Genomic DNA, 13,784 nt, shown 5'->3' on the forward strand with positions numbered 1-13,784 from the left:
GAAGTTTAATTTTGCTACTGATTTCAACCGCTGATACCTACTGGTCTTCTCCTAGTGGCTACTGTGGTTACTGTGGCCCTAGAAGCATTACACCTCAGTACAGTAATAAAAAAAATAGTAAGCTAGCAGAGGAAATAAACCAAAACAGTAAATTCTGGTGCATTCAGAATATCGATAGCAATCATGCCAAAACAAAGGATGTTCGTCTAGAAATAAAGGGTGAAGGCATTGCTTTGTACCCGTATTCTGATGACACTTGACTGTACTTCATTCAGAAAATAAAATGGTTGGGAAAAGAAATGTAGTATAAGTTTGTATAACTGACAAGCAGTTTTGTAATTCCTGTGACAGTGAGAGCAATCTTGGTTTGAGTGTTTTAAGTCTGAAATGACTGATCCTGGGAAGGTGGGGCCACAACACTAGATGGAGGAGGGCAATGTGCCAAACTGCACCAACCTTCAAGTGACGATCAGCTTTCAGAACTGTCTACAAGGCTGTGCCAGTAGGATGCCCACCATATGACAGTAACAACACAGCCTATCCTGAGACCAGACTTCTTGAATGGAATGGAAACCAAGCGGATGGAAGTGAAGGAGCCATTTGGACATAACTTGTAGGGACGTTATCGTGAGTATGGACGATTACAGACTACATCTAACATTTGGCATTCAAAAGTACTTTCTGGTTCCTGGGTCCTGGCACCTACTCTGTCATTTTACAGACTCTGTCCATCCTTTCTGTGACATAGTTTTCACTGGGTAAAAATTTGGTGTTTGACTCTCCCAGCTTGCCTGATCACAGGTCCAGGATTTGCATGTATACAGAGAAGTATTTCTAATTCACAGCTGGGATAGCTCAAACAGCACCTCTAGACCTAGAATTTATGTACTATTAATGTACCTGAAAACAGCGAAGTGTGAGAATTAAAGGCCTATGTGAAAATGAGATAACTGAGAGCTGAAAATGTGTGAAATGCACAGCTATGGCCCAAAAGTAAAATCTATTGTACTATGATAACGCCTTATATATAAAACAGGGCAGCATACATCAGAAGTCTGGATAAAAAATGGCAGAAGGAAGCAACATTCTCTTCCTCCTCGCTGCATAAAGGAACAAAGCTAGTTCAGTAACAGCATCTTGGGGAAAGCCAAAACAAAAATAGTACCACAATAATGTAATTAATATGTGCTGCAATGGACAATTATGTATGTGCAAGATTTACATGACAGAATAATAGAGGGAAAAAAACCTTAATCTTACTGCCAGTAAACAACCGCATGAAGAAGTAGTGTTAATCCAGATAAAAAATGCTTGTGCTTTCCAGAGTTTGTTTTTTTTGTAACCCTCCTCCCTCGAACCTGTGAAACGTATAAAAAGTTTTGTCGGTTTTGTTCTTTACTAGTCTCCATGACAGAAACCTTAGGGTGTGGTACATAACGCCTTTCCCCCCATCTTCCTCAAAATAATATACCTCACAGATCTAAGATCATGTTTGATTGTACAGTGACAGCAAAAGATTAGTCACAAGAACTTGAGAGCCTGAAGGAAAGACTGATAAGGAAAAAAAACCCCTAAGCAACAAAGTAGTTTTAGCTCAATGTCTTTATCAGTCTCTTCAAAACAAAGACATTCAACTATTACTGATGAAATAAAGTATATGTTAAGATTAACCTAATTTGGACATGGATTTTGTGAATATTGCAAGTAACTAAATGAGATATAATTGTGGGAACCAATGGAAAAAGAAATGCGTCCAGTTTGTGTTTGCATGTCTTCGTTAGGCCTCTTCTCCAGAGGACAAGGATGATCTGCTTTGCTGTAGCTATAGACTTTTCCCAGTCTTTCTTCTTCGGGTGATGCAAGTTTGTAAAAAATTGAGTGGAAACTGTTAGCTGCATTTTCAAATTTCTGTACCTGTAATTCTGCTTGATGGCATTTGTATCTCTCACTGGTATGTGAGTAGCTGATACGCGTCCTAGTAGACATTTCGGTACTGGTGTAGGCTCACATAAATGATGACATCTCCTTGAGGGAATGCCATATCACTCAGGTACTGGTTACTTCAGTGTGATGGCCTGATTACGATAAAGATTAATCATATAATTAGTCACTAGACAGAAGAGACTGACGAATGCAGTTTGACCTGACATGGCTGCTTACTTGCTGAGTACATCAACTTGAGCCCCACAGGTAAGGAACGAAACCCACTACTGTTACAGGAATGCCTTCATGGAGGGAATGAATCTCACACCACTAAACATAACTCCTACTCATCTCTGAAAGTAAAACCATAATAAGTAAAATTCGGAGCAATATCAACTCACTGTATTACTCCTTTTAATATTGAAAAACAGCTTCAACTTCTTGGCAAAATTATGAGGTTCACCTGTAGGTAAAGATGCTGCTGTGGCTCATGGCAAGCAACAGTGCACTTTTTCAAAGAGATGCTGGTCAAGAGATTAAGAAAAACTGAAAAAATCTGACCTGTAACAATGGATGTGCTACTTGCATTGTCAGTACCACTGTGTTGACACACACACTAGATGGAGGCAACCTGAAGGCAGCAGGGAAGAAGAGGTGATGCAGCAACAAGACAGCCAGTCCCAGGCTGTGATGGAGCTTCAGACTGGATGGGAGATTGAGTCCTGCAGTTGCCCAGTGAGAGCGACTGAGGGGGAGCAGGGGAGCAGAGAGGGGAACAAAAGGAAGATCTTGTCTGAACAGCACTGACAAACAACACACCAGCAGCACCCCAGCACCCAGCAAACAGCACCAGGGGCCTGGACTCACCTACAGCCACATGAAGACCTGCTCCAGTCTGACTTCCCAGCAGCTCTGCTTATCTGCAGCTGGTGCAGAGCTAATTGAATGTACCGCATAGGTGCTGACAATAAAGTGTTTGCTGCCAGAGTGCACCCCTGTATTTGAGTTGCCAAGTGTCATAGCTATTCACATTCTCTGTGGGGAACTTCTCATCCAGCTGTAAGACCCAGCTGGCAGGCGAACCAGCACCATTCTCCTTAGTCAGCTGCTACAACTCTGAGTGGCAGAGGCCCTCTGTTGGTGTGCAACACCCTCTGCCATCTTACGGTGCTAATCAGTAAATGAAACACCCAGCTATGCTTGCTGATCAGACTGAGACGTGAGAATGAAAACCTGTAAACAACAAAATCAAACAGATTAATAAATCAAATGAGTCTGTGGGAAAAGGGGACTACTTCTGAAGACCAGCCTACTACAGGTCTTAGTTTTAAGTTGTTGTTAGTTCGAATGTTTGAGAGCAGTTTTATAAGAGCATATTTCAGAATCAAAAGTTTGATGAAAAGCTGACAAGTGCAACAACACATTTGAGACTGAAAGATTTGAGAGTCTCCAGTAGGTTCAGTAACAACTAACAAACAGTGAACAATGAAGCAGGCTTCAGAAATAAATCCTTAAAATGTCTGTTTATTTCAGTATGTAGACTGTTTAGGAATTATACAATACAAATGAATTTGATACAATACCTTGTTTGAAAATTAGAAGAATTCTTTATCAAAGTGCAGTTCGGCAGCAATCAGGAGCTTGATTTAGGTGTAGTGGAAACTTTTTTTAGAAGCAGCTCTTTCCACTGACTGTATAGGGCATCTAATACAGTCCATCGAGTAAGGTAGTGTGAATGTACCCTTAGAATACCCTACAGTGGCCATTAAGTTTCACACTGAGACTGCAGCCTTTAGAGAGCTCATTGGAACAACTTATTAGGAAAGAAAAAAATTTATTGATCCTACAGAATAAAGACCTGGATTATTCTCTCATGCTAAGGGTTGACTAGGAAAACAGGCTGTGATTTTTGCTTTTTACTGTCTCGCCCCAGATCCAAGATGTAACCCAGAAGCTGTGATTTCCTTGACTTCCATTAAGGAATGGCAGCATCCAAAGCAAGACATCTCGGTTGAGCTTTTGATATTTCAAAATATTTTGAGAATACTAAGGACTGAGTGCAGGAAAGTCATCCCTTTAGTGCCTTTGTGAGGTTGGTAGGATGAGATACTCCAGAACCCTCCAAAGTGATGTCAAGGGGAAGAAGGGGCTTGCACTTTATTAGGCATCTTTTCAGGTTTTCTCTCTCAGGGCTTCTCAGGCATCTGATAAGGCACCATCTCTTTCTTGCTTTCTCTGTGATGTTCCTATCTCCTGTGTGGTTTATTTGATGTCTAAGAGGGATCTAAAAAGCTCTTGATGTTGCAGCTTCCGTCTAACTCTAAAAGTCACAGGAATCAGCCACAAGGAAATAAGTTGATAAGAAATCAGATTCTATCAGACTTTTCTGAAGCTTAATTCCAGAAACTATGTAACAGTGTTGTTTCAAAAGAAGCTGAGACTCCCTATATAGACTAAGTCATAGTCTTACAAGAGGGATTAAAATAGAAAACACAGTCCAAAAGATCAGGTTAGAGAAAAATAGAATAAACCCAGCCTTCTAAAATATAAGTACTGCGACTCAGAGCAAGCCAACAGAAAGTGCAGATAATTCTAAGCAAAAGTGTAAGCTTTATTCAAAAGCTCAACTTTTTGTTCAGGGACAAAAACCATAAAAGAATTGTAATGACTGGGAAATGTAAAGGGATGAACCTCATCTAAATTGCTCCTGATTCAGAGAGGTTAGCTAAATGAAAAAGAGAAAACAATAATATAAAAACTTTTTTCTAAAGCTACAGCTGTGGGTTGTGAAACTTTTGAGTTCAGCTCCAAGGAGGATCCTCCACAATTTCAACATCTCTGCACATCTCACAGAGTTAGAAAAGTAACATCTGACAACCCATTTTTAGAAAAAGGAGAAGTGCTCCTTGATTTTTTTTAAACAAAAACAGATTTTTTTGCTAGAAGTTTTCAAATTGATACATCCTCCTTCATGCAGGAAGAGGTGTTTTTTTACCTTCTTCTCATGACTCACAAATCAGTTTAGCGCTACTCTTGATGTAATAATCCAAACCACCACTGGCACCAAAAGATATATGGTAAGTCATCTTTGCTTCTTTTATTTTTTTCCCCTTTTTTTTTTTTTTAAACATTTAATAGTTTCTTAGGTAGTCTAATGCCTGAGGTGAAAAATACTTGTGGAGTCTTGCCAGTGTACTCATCTCGAAAAATTACCCTGGGGAAAGGCACATGTTAAATGGAATACACTATGTTTAAGGGACAGAACCACTAGAAGACTTGAGCAGAGGATCCAGGTAAGCAGAGAAATAAATCTCTAGAGATTGATCTGAGTAAGAAATATAATGGAATATGCCTCTCTGATTTTTTCTCTGAAGATGATATATAATGATGGAAATCTGGATTTTAAATTGTTCCTGCAAAGACAAAACAGCCTATCTGAGTGAAGAGTACTTATTCTTCTCACAGGGTGGCTACAGAAAATCTGATGTATTTTAAACAGTCACATGGAACCTGTTTACACGCAGCACAGCTTGGCATTCTACCTCCGTTTACTACAACTTTTAAACTGTTACCACTTTATACCACTGTGCAAATTAACTGAAACTCACTTTAATAAAATCTTTGCATCTTTGAAAACAGAGAGCTCTGACCTGAAATTCAGCATGAAACGGTGACATGAGTTTGCTCAGTTTTTCTATGGAGCAGATGGCAAGTTTCTAGAAATATTACATTTATGTAAACTGTATTCAAGATAATATAGACCTCTTTTTGAATACCCTTTCTTCAGAGATCTTCCAGGATTATCTTGGGGCTTTGTTTTCCTGAGTTAGAGGAAGGAACCTCTCAGAGGGGACACCACAATTTAAGAATGCAAAAAGGGTTGCAAGTAAGAAGATGAGATGCAGGGAAGATGTGGTTGTCATTCCAAGAAGGCAGAGGAAAAAGAGGGAAGGCACTAAAACAGCAGTTAGCAGAGCTGTTGTGAAAAGAATTACTGCAACATTAAGGCAGCATTTTTCAGTAATATTTGCATGAATCTTGTCAATCACATACTCATGAAATCTCACTCTGGCTTTATGAAACAGCTGTTTCTCATACCCGTGCTTCTGCATGAGCATCACGCAGGTGCAAAATGTTTGAGACAGGATGTGCTGGGTCTGGCACTGTGTTGCAGCCACTTCCTCATCCCATAATCCCAATATACAGCATGGCTAACTGACACATCAGCAATGGGGATATTTAGGTATATGCAGTAGCAGGGACTTATACTGCCAGGGTATGCAACACAGACCTAGCAGATACAGCTAAAGGGAATATTAAATATTTGTGCAGTGCCCAAGTCTTGTTATGTTTTGAAGTAAAGAAGTTAATGTTTTAGACCAAAGAGTGTTTTATAAAGTTGCTCTTTTTTTTCTAAAAGAGTTGCTGAAGGTACTTGAGAAATATAAACACTTAGATACTTTAAAATCAACTTATTTACTGTCAATACACCTGGGCCACAGCCACTTCCTTTACCAACAAAACCACTATCTCAGTGTTGTGATGACTATGTAGTTAGTATGGCTGTGGAAAAAAACTGTCTTACAGAGATTGCCAGAGCTTCCTGAAAGCTGGTCTTTGAGGACTCAACAGCATTTATTATGTCCCTAAAAAATTGCATCTAGGCAAAGCTGAGACCCAGTGTGTTAAAACGTGCCAATTTTATCTTACTCCTTGCTCCCTACAATAAAACTTAATGCCAAACTCGACATGCCAAATAATGTCTGAAGATGGATGCTCTCATTCTTTATATTGTTGGAAGCAGTGTTAAAAGCCAGACTAAGGAAGACTGTGAAGAAAGGTGGAAAAAGGTTTACAAAAGCAGCACCTCTTTTTGTTTACAAGGTGCAGATTTTGCTTCCTCTTTTTGGGACACTCCTATCTGCACTGCGCTGCATAAACATCTCCACCAGGAAGTGACAGCTCAGGAGAGACTCAGTTCTTTTTTTAAGGTCATAGGAAAGTGGTCAAAGACCCACCGACCAGTCCCTTCCCCAAGACCTCGGTTTAGGTTTAGTTGAGTTAACCACTGTGACAGAAATTAAGAAGAGGTCATTAGCATTTTCGGTAATCTGTGCTTACAACAGAAAATAGTCCTTTCACCTGAACAGTTTTGTCTAGAGAGACAAAAAGAGGCACTTGAGAGATTTCACATGCAGTAAATCAGATAGGACCACTATGAGCTTCTACCAAAAAGCAGACTGGGGACGTGACTCTGTGTCACCCCAGACACCGACTGAGTTTCTTCAGCTACATTTGTTTAGTCTTGCAGAACTCAAGTGCAGACAGAATAAACTGGTGGTTTTGAGAACATGGTCTCTGCAAAAGAAGATTGCAATCACACAGGGTGCATCTCACCAAAGAGAAAAGTGCACGATGGGGCTGTAAGCAGGAGCGGGGAAAACATTTATGTGTTATGCAAGTGGTCAGAGATCAGAAAGGAAGTTGTGGCAGACACACTACCTGAAGTCATCTGTGTTGGGAGCAGCCTATTGCCTTTGTCAAGAGAACATCAAATTACCAGGAAAATGCAGATTTCAAAATCACCAACCTGCTACAAACAGCCACCAATCTACCATGAAGTGCCTGACAAAAGCAGCAACAATGACACCCAAAGAAAGAGCAGCCCTTTTACCAGACAGCAAATAGCTCCATTTGAGTGGCCACCAAACACATCTATTTCCCTTCCTCAATAAGTGACCACAAAGGACATTTGTAACCTCTGACTTTCACTTCCTCACTAAGTGACCATGAAGGACACTTGGTCCTCTGACACCTGTCTTCACAGAATCCTCTTGCCAACTTCTCTCTGGACACACAGGAATTCTTCCCTTTTCTCCAGGGGTCCGTGAGAAGACAGATCTCCTCTGCTTTTCAGAGAACAAATGACACAACGCTGTGCTTCTGCGTCTGGCTCACAGTCCTACCAGGGACTTGGGAAAGGGGGAGGGTGTGGTGACAGGAGGGGCTGACATCAAACTCCAAAGCCTTCACCTGCTTCCAATATAACAGAACTTTCCTCAGAGCTTTCAAAGTTCAGCTGCATCACTTACCTCCCAGGCTCTGACTCCTTCTTGCAGCGGAAGCCCAGTCCCTCCAGGAGTCCCCAAACCAAAAGTGGAGAGACAAAGAGTTTGGGCAACTCTTGTACTTTGTTAATTTACTCTGGGAGCTCACTGGAAACACTGACTAACAAAGGATGAAGGCCGATATCAAACAACCACTACAGACAAAGAAATGTTAGCACATACACACAGCAATGGCCATATCTGTCTTTTGTCTTTGTAGACCTCCAAGACACTTAGCAAATCTAACATTTAGAGCTCATGATTCATGGCTGTTAAACAGCTCCTGTAACAAGGAATAAAAATGTGCTACATCTCCAAACACTCAGAATGTCTTTTAATTGACAAGAAGATACCATGACAGATACACGTGCTATAGGCCGCGCTGATAGCAGCTGTCATCTTTTATGCCATTTGCCAAGGGTTTACCTATCTGTTTCTCCTACAGGACTGCAAATCAGAGCTACCCAAGACCAGCACGTTCCCACAGCCATTGCCTGACCCTGATTCTGAAAAGGACACAGCATTTTCCATTTTAACCCAGGCCAACACCACTGACTTGCTGCTCTGCAACACACAGGACAGCAGATCTGCCAGGTGGGTGTGTTTAGTGCTGGGCACAGGACATTTCTACACCTCCAGTGACCTGATTCCCACAGGCATTAAAGCTCCCAGGAACTCATGAACAACCTGAACAAACATCAGTCAGTTTTGTTTTACTCAAGTCACAGCATCTTTGCAGGCACTGGTTTACATCTTGCCAATGCCTGGCCCTCCTCGGGTCAGGGCTACAGTACAGGCTGGCATGATGAGAAGGTGGCCATGTCCCAAGGAAAAACACAGCTACACTCAGCGTGCCAGCCGCTGTGCTTTCCTGATGTGGTCTTGTTGGCTTACTCTCCCCTTTGGAAAACCACTGCTGAGGAAAACAGCCCTGAAATACCCACTGCTCAGATTAATAATTCCTTGGATTCTGGTTGGGTCAGGCAGCTGACAGGCTCTACTGAGGAGGAAAAATGCACCAGACAGTGTACACGTAGGAAATGACAAGCAGCACGCTTCCAACGTGCAGTAATGTGACTTCACATAAGGATAACAGGTTTCCTGGGAACTCTGCAATTTCATACTCTTCCACACCTTGACACAGTAATGCTTATGTGATCAATAGCCAAAAGCATGCTAGCTGAGGACATAATCTTGTTTTATTCCCCTCACTGCCAGTCTTGGAGTTTCCTCTAGTTTAACATCCCATTCTTCCTTTCCAGACCAACACACCATGGACATAATGGAAAACCATACCATAGACTTATCTGACTGGCCACTGACAACAGAATTCGAGTACAGTGATTCGACACCATGCCCGGGAACTGAGGAAAAGCACTTTGCAGCAAATCTTCTGCCACCACTGTATTCTTTGGTGGTGATATTTGGCCTCACAGGCAACATGCTCGTTGTCCTTATCCTGGTGAAATACAAGAGATTGAAGAGTATGACTGACATCTACCTGCTCAATTTGGCAATTTCTGATTTGTTGTTTATATTTTCTCTCCCTTTTTGGGCTTACTATGCTGCTCACGACTGGATTTTTGGAGATGCGCTGTGTAGAATTCTCTCAGGCGTCTACCTCCTTGGCTTCTACAGTGGGATCTTCTTCATCATCCTCTTGACCCTAGACAGGTATCTGGCCATAGTGCATGCGGTGTTTGCTTTAAAAGCTAGGACAGTTACCTATGGCATCCTCACCAGTGTCGTCACTTGGGCTGTTGCTATTTGCGCTTCTGTTCCTGGAATAGTATTTCACAAATCTCAAAGGGAACATTCACGCTATACTTGCAGTGCTCATTATCCCTCAGAACAGAGAGATCTATGGAAGCAATTCCTGACCTTAAAAATGAACATCCTGGGACTTGTTATTCCAATGTTAATTATGATCTGCAGCTACACACAAATTATAAAGACTTTACTGCAATGTAGGAATGAGAAGAAGCATAAAGCAGTCAGGCTTATTTTTATCATCATGATTGTCTATTTTTTTTTTTGGGCACCATACAACATTTGCATTCTCTTGCGTGACTTTCAAGGTATATTTTCCATCACTACCTGTGAAGGCAATGGTCAACTGCACAAAGCAACCCAAGTGACAGAAACAATCTCAATGATCCACTGTTGTATCAACCCTGTGATTTATGCCTTTGCTGGAGAAAAATTTAGGAAGTATCTTCATAGCTTTTTCCGAAAGCAGATTGCATTCCACTTCTCTAAATACTGTCCCGTTTTCTATGTTGACACAGCTGAACGGGCTAGCTCCACCTACACACAATCTACTGGAGAACAAGAAGTTTCTGCTGCATTGTAAGTTGTGTCTAGCGAAAAAGTCGAATTGACTTTTGTGAAATCAATCTGTGATGAAAGCCTGCAGAATCTGTTCTCGATATTGGCTCTAAGGCACCTGTAAAAGATCACAGAATACATGTTTACCAAAGCTTTTATGTGCTCATATGTTTGGGTATTTGTACATAAATAAAAAGGATGTATCAAATTAGATAGCTAGATATGCTAATGTGGGATTCTGTAGAGAAAGTAAGTGTTCTCTTTTTTGTGTGAATATAAAAGCATCGTTTTGTACTATAGTGCCCACAACCACACAAAGGCTGAGGGTCTAAGCTAGCAGTCTCATAAACTGATTTTTTGAAGTTAACTAGAGATTAGAAATTGATACTGGTTATTTGGAAACATCCGTTTACTGTACCTTAGACAAGAAATCTCACTCATTTAAATATAGTCTCAGTCACATCTTTTACCAGCCTGGTTGTGTATCTCTGTACCTAATGGCAAATTACTGATGTCCTTGATACAAAATTTTTACAAGTGGTGTAGGAAAAAATTATACATTTAGAAGAGACTGATATTTCAAGCTATATTTTCCTTTGTGTATAGTTGAGTACTAACCTCTTGGATGTTTCTTGTAATACTTTTAACTACTAGGTGTTGATATCTAAGTGACCTGAGAGTTTGGTATTTCAGAAGGCTACCTTTTAATCAACTGCTGTTTTATATGCTATTCGTACTAAAAAGCCAATATATTGATGTATCATTGGTCAATAAATCTATGTGTTTACAATATTTTAAAACTAAAATATTGCACATGGAGCTTTAACCAGGTTAGATCAAATGTGGACAACGAGTCAACACGGTTTTAGTGCAGTGATTTTGCTTGCCATTTTTCTAACCTACATAAGATAAAAACGTTAAAATGTCAAACAAGTGCAGTCACAATGACTGCAAAACCACAACAGCATTAGAGGTGTGAAAATGATTTCTGAAAAGGTTGACCCAGATGCTTTAGAGATAAGCATCTGCTATAGATGTTTGTCAAAACATATGGATAGGTAAAAATATTCATAGTTCTACAGAGTCCAGGCCATAGAGCATCTCATTTGTTTTAGAAGCAGGTATCCTTTGGAGACCATGACAATGGAGGTTTACAGAGAGCAAAAGCTTCCATAATTAGTAAGACTGATGGTTTAGGCTTCCTGTTACAGCTCAGATCCTGCAAAGCACTTGAACACATAGAAAACATTAAATATGTGGATACTGAGATACTTGATATCATACCACAATCATGCTATTAATTGATTTAGGCCAAGTTGTCCTTTCTAGCATTTCTTACATTTCCCCTAAGACATATGGTTTTGGGCTACTCTGGAGACAAGAAATTAAAAGTGAATATTTTGATTGCTGTTCTTATCCAGTAGGGTAATTTCTGTTTCCCAGCTCCTCTAGATAGCCTTTTAAATAAAATTTTCAAAGGCACAAGTGTTTCAAACAGCCCCAAAGAGATTTTACCTTGCAGAGTGTTTGCGAAAGCAGGAAGAGAAATAGGGAAATCTTTGCTTGTCAGACCATTTGGTTTAAGCTATTCAATTTTTTCATATTAGGCACCACTTTTGGACTACGTCCACATGGGAAGTATAACGAAAGTATACTACATCTTCTAGTTCACAAGGTTTTCATCTGCATGCTTTTTTTTTAAGACTGCATCAACTACTTTCTGGACTTTGTATGTGCTTTTAAAACATGTAACTATATCAGTACAAGCAGAAATCAGGCAATTACAGGATAAAATTACAAATATATGCATTTGTTTTCTAAAGAGATAGCAAGCTACAGTCAGTAACCTCTAGATAGGCTGGCTTTTTTTTCTCTCTCTCTAGAATACCTTTATGAAAATATTTTTACATTTTATTCTGCTCTTGACTAGAACTTCCATTTGACCCCTAAGACACCTTGGCTTTAAGAAGTTACTTTCTCTGGAGGGCTTTGATGCCAGGCAGGTTACGTATCTTGACCAGCCCTGAAGGAGCAAAGTACAATAACAAAACATACACGAGCACAATGACAAGCTTTTCTGAGAGGCATGTCAAAAAGCAGCCCCAATCCTTCGCAGTGTTCTCTTCTATAGTGTGGTTCTTTCCAAGCAACAAGCAGCTTCTGAAGGGAAGAGTTGGATCTTACAGACTGGTGGCCCAGTGGATCAGCAGCTTATCAAGAGTTTCTTTCACTTCATCAAGAAGGGACCACAACAGCAAATGAGAACAAAGCAGATTTCAGCTATTGCAGTGAACTGTGATCCACATTCAAGTAGAAAATAGAAAATACAGTATTTGGTAGCACTGCTGGTGCATTCAATTAAGGACTCTGCCAATAGATTGTAATAATATTTTGTATTATACAATCAATTAAAGTTGTTTAACTACTTTTGTGTGTTGATCCTTTCTTCCTCCACCCACCTTTTTTTTTTTTTTTTTTTTTTTAAATACCCAGAAGAATCAAAAAGGAAGAGAAATTCCTCTTCACAAAAGGTTGCTATAATCCTGAAAGAGCAAGCAGGACAAATCCAGGGTTTTACAAGTGCACTTAGAACCAGCATCACCAAATCACACAGGATCATCAGGATAACTCCAGTGTTCTTAAGTGCTTGACACTAATAATCTAACAATAGATATGCTATTTTGGTTGTCATTACATTTGTTTTCATTTATTTTTACAGGTGGGAAAAACACTATCTCACACAAAACACTTTGATCCTTGATTAATATTGTTTGTAAAATAAAGGAGCATACAAAGGAGTTATTAGTATATCAGGACCTGTCCTAGTGACCAAAGAGCTGAGCTCTGATAATTGCAGTAGACGTGTGAATACACTTAAGTTATTAAGATTATGGTGCCATCATGTGGCCACACTATAAGGTGTTACGCTACCAAACGTTGACTACCCCGGCACTGCTTTTGGTGCTTTTTTCTTTCGAAACATTTCTTTTCCTAAAAGGATCTTCTATCAAAATGACAAACTCCGCTATGGGCAGCATCAATATTATGCGAACAGCAGCAAGCCTTAGAAAACAGTCAGGATAGTAAGAAGGGAAGTCCATTGAGGGCATGGCCACCTCTTAATGATTGAGGCAGATGCAACAGTGTGATATGGGAGAAGTGAAGCTTATTCGAGTTCCTGCACAAGTTTTGCATGCGCTCATGTTGTCCGGATTCCAATCACCTCCTCTGGAAGGAGAGCATTTGACACTCCTGGACATAGCCTGAAAGTTACAAGAATAAAAATATATTCCCTACAGTGTTTGCTTTGGAAAGACAATATGGTTTGAAACTTGGATGGAGGTGAAGATGCTCACACTCCAAACCTCTTACAGGTCTTGCAAAGTGTGATACTCCCTTTATTATCCCCCAGCAGAAGTTGGCAGC

The 13,784-nt window shown here is 40.2% G+C and overlaps 1 protein-coding gene across 2 annotated transcripts in view; it reads left to right on the forward strand.

The window, feature by feature from the left end:
- The window catches only part of LOC309436831 (C-C chemokine receptor type 5-like), a 33,991-nt gene extending 21,212 nt beyond the window's left edge, over positions 1–12,779 (forward strand). For both annotated transcript variants that reach the window (XM_082046371.1, XM_082046370.1), the window contains 2 exons: positions 8,476–8,624; positions 9,293–12,779. In XM_082046371.1, the coding sequence (XP_081902497.1) occupies positions 9,304–10,383 (1,080 nt within the window). In that variant the 5' untranslated portion in view covers positions 8,476–8,624; positions 9,293–9,303 and the 3' untranslated portion in view covers positions 10,384–12,779. The remainder of the gene's footprint in view (positions 1–8,475; positions 8,625–9,292) is intronic.
- Positions 12,780–13,784: the final 1,005 nt, after the last annotated feature.

This window comes from Streptopelia decaocto (genome assembly GCF_964273445.1).
Source record: "Streptopelia decaocto genome assembly, chromosome: 2".
Lineage (NCBI taxonomy): Eukaryota > Metazoa > Chordata > Aves > Columbiformes > Columbidae > Streptopelia > Streptopelia decaocto.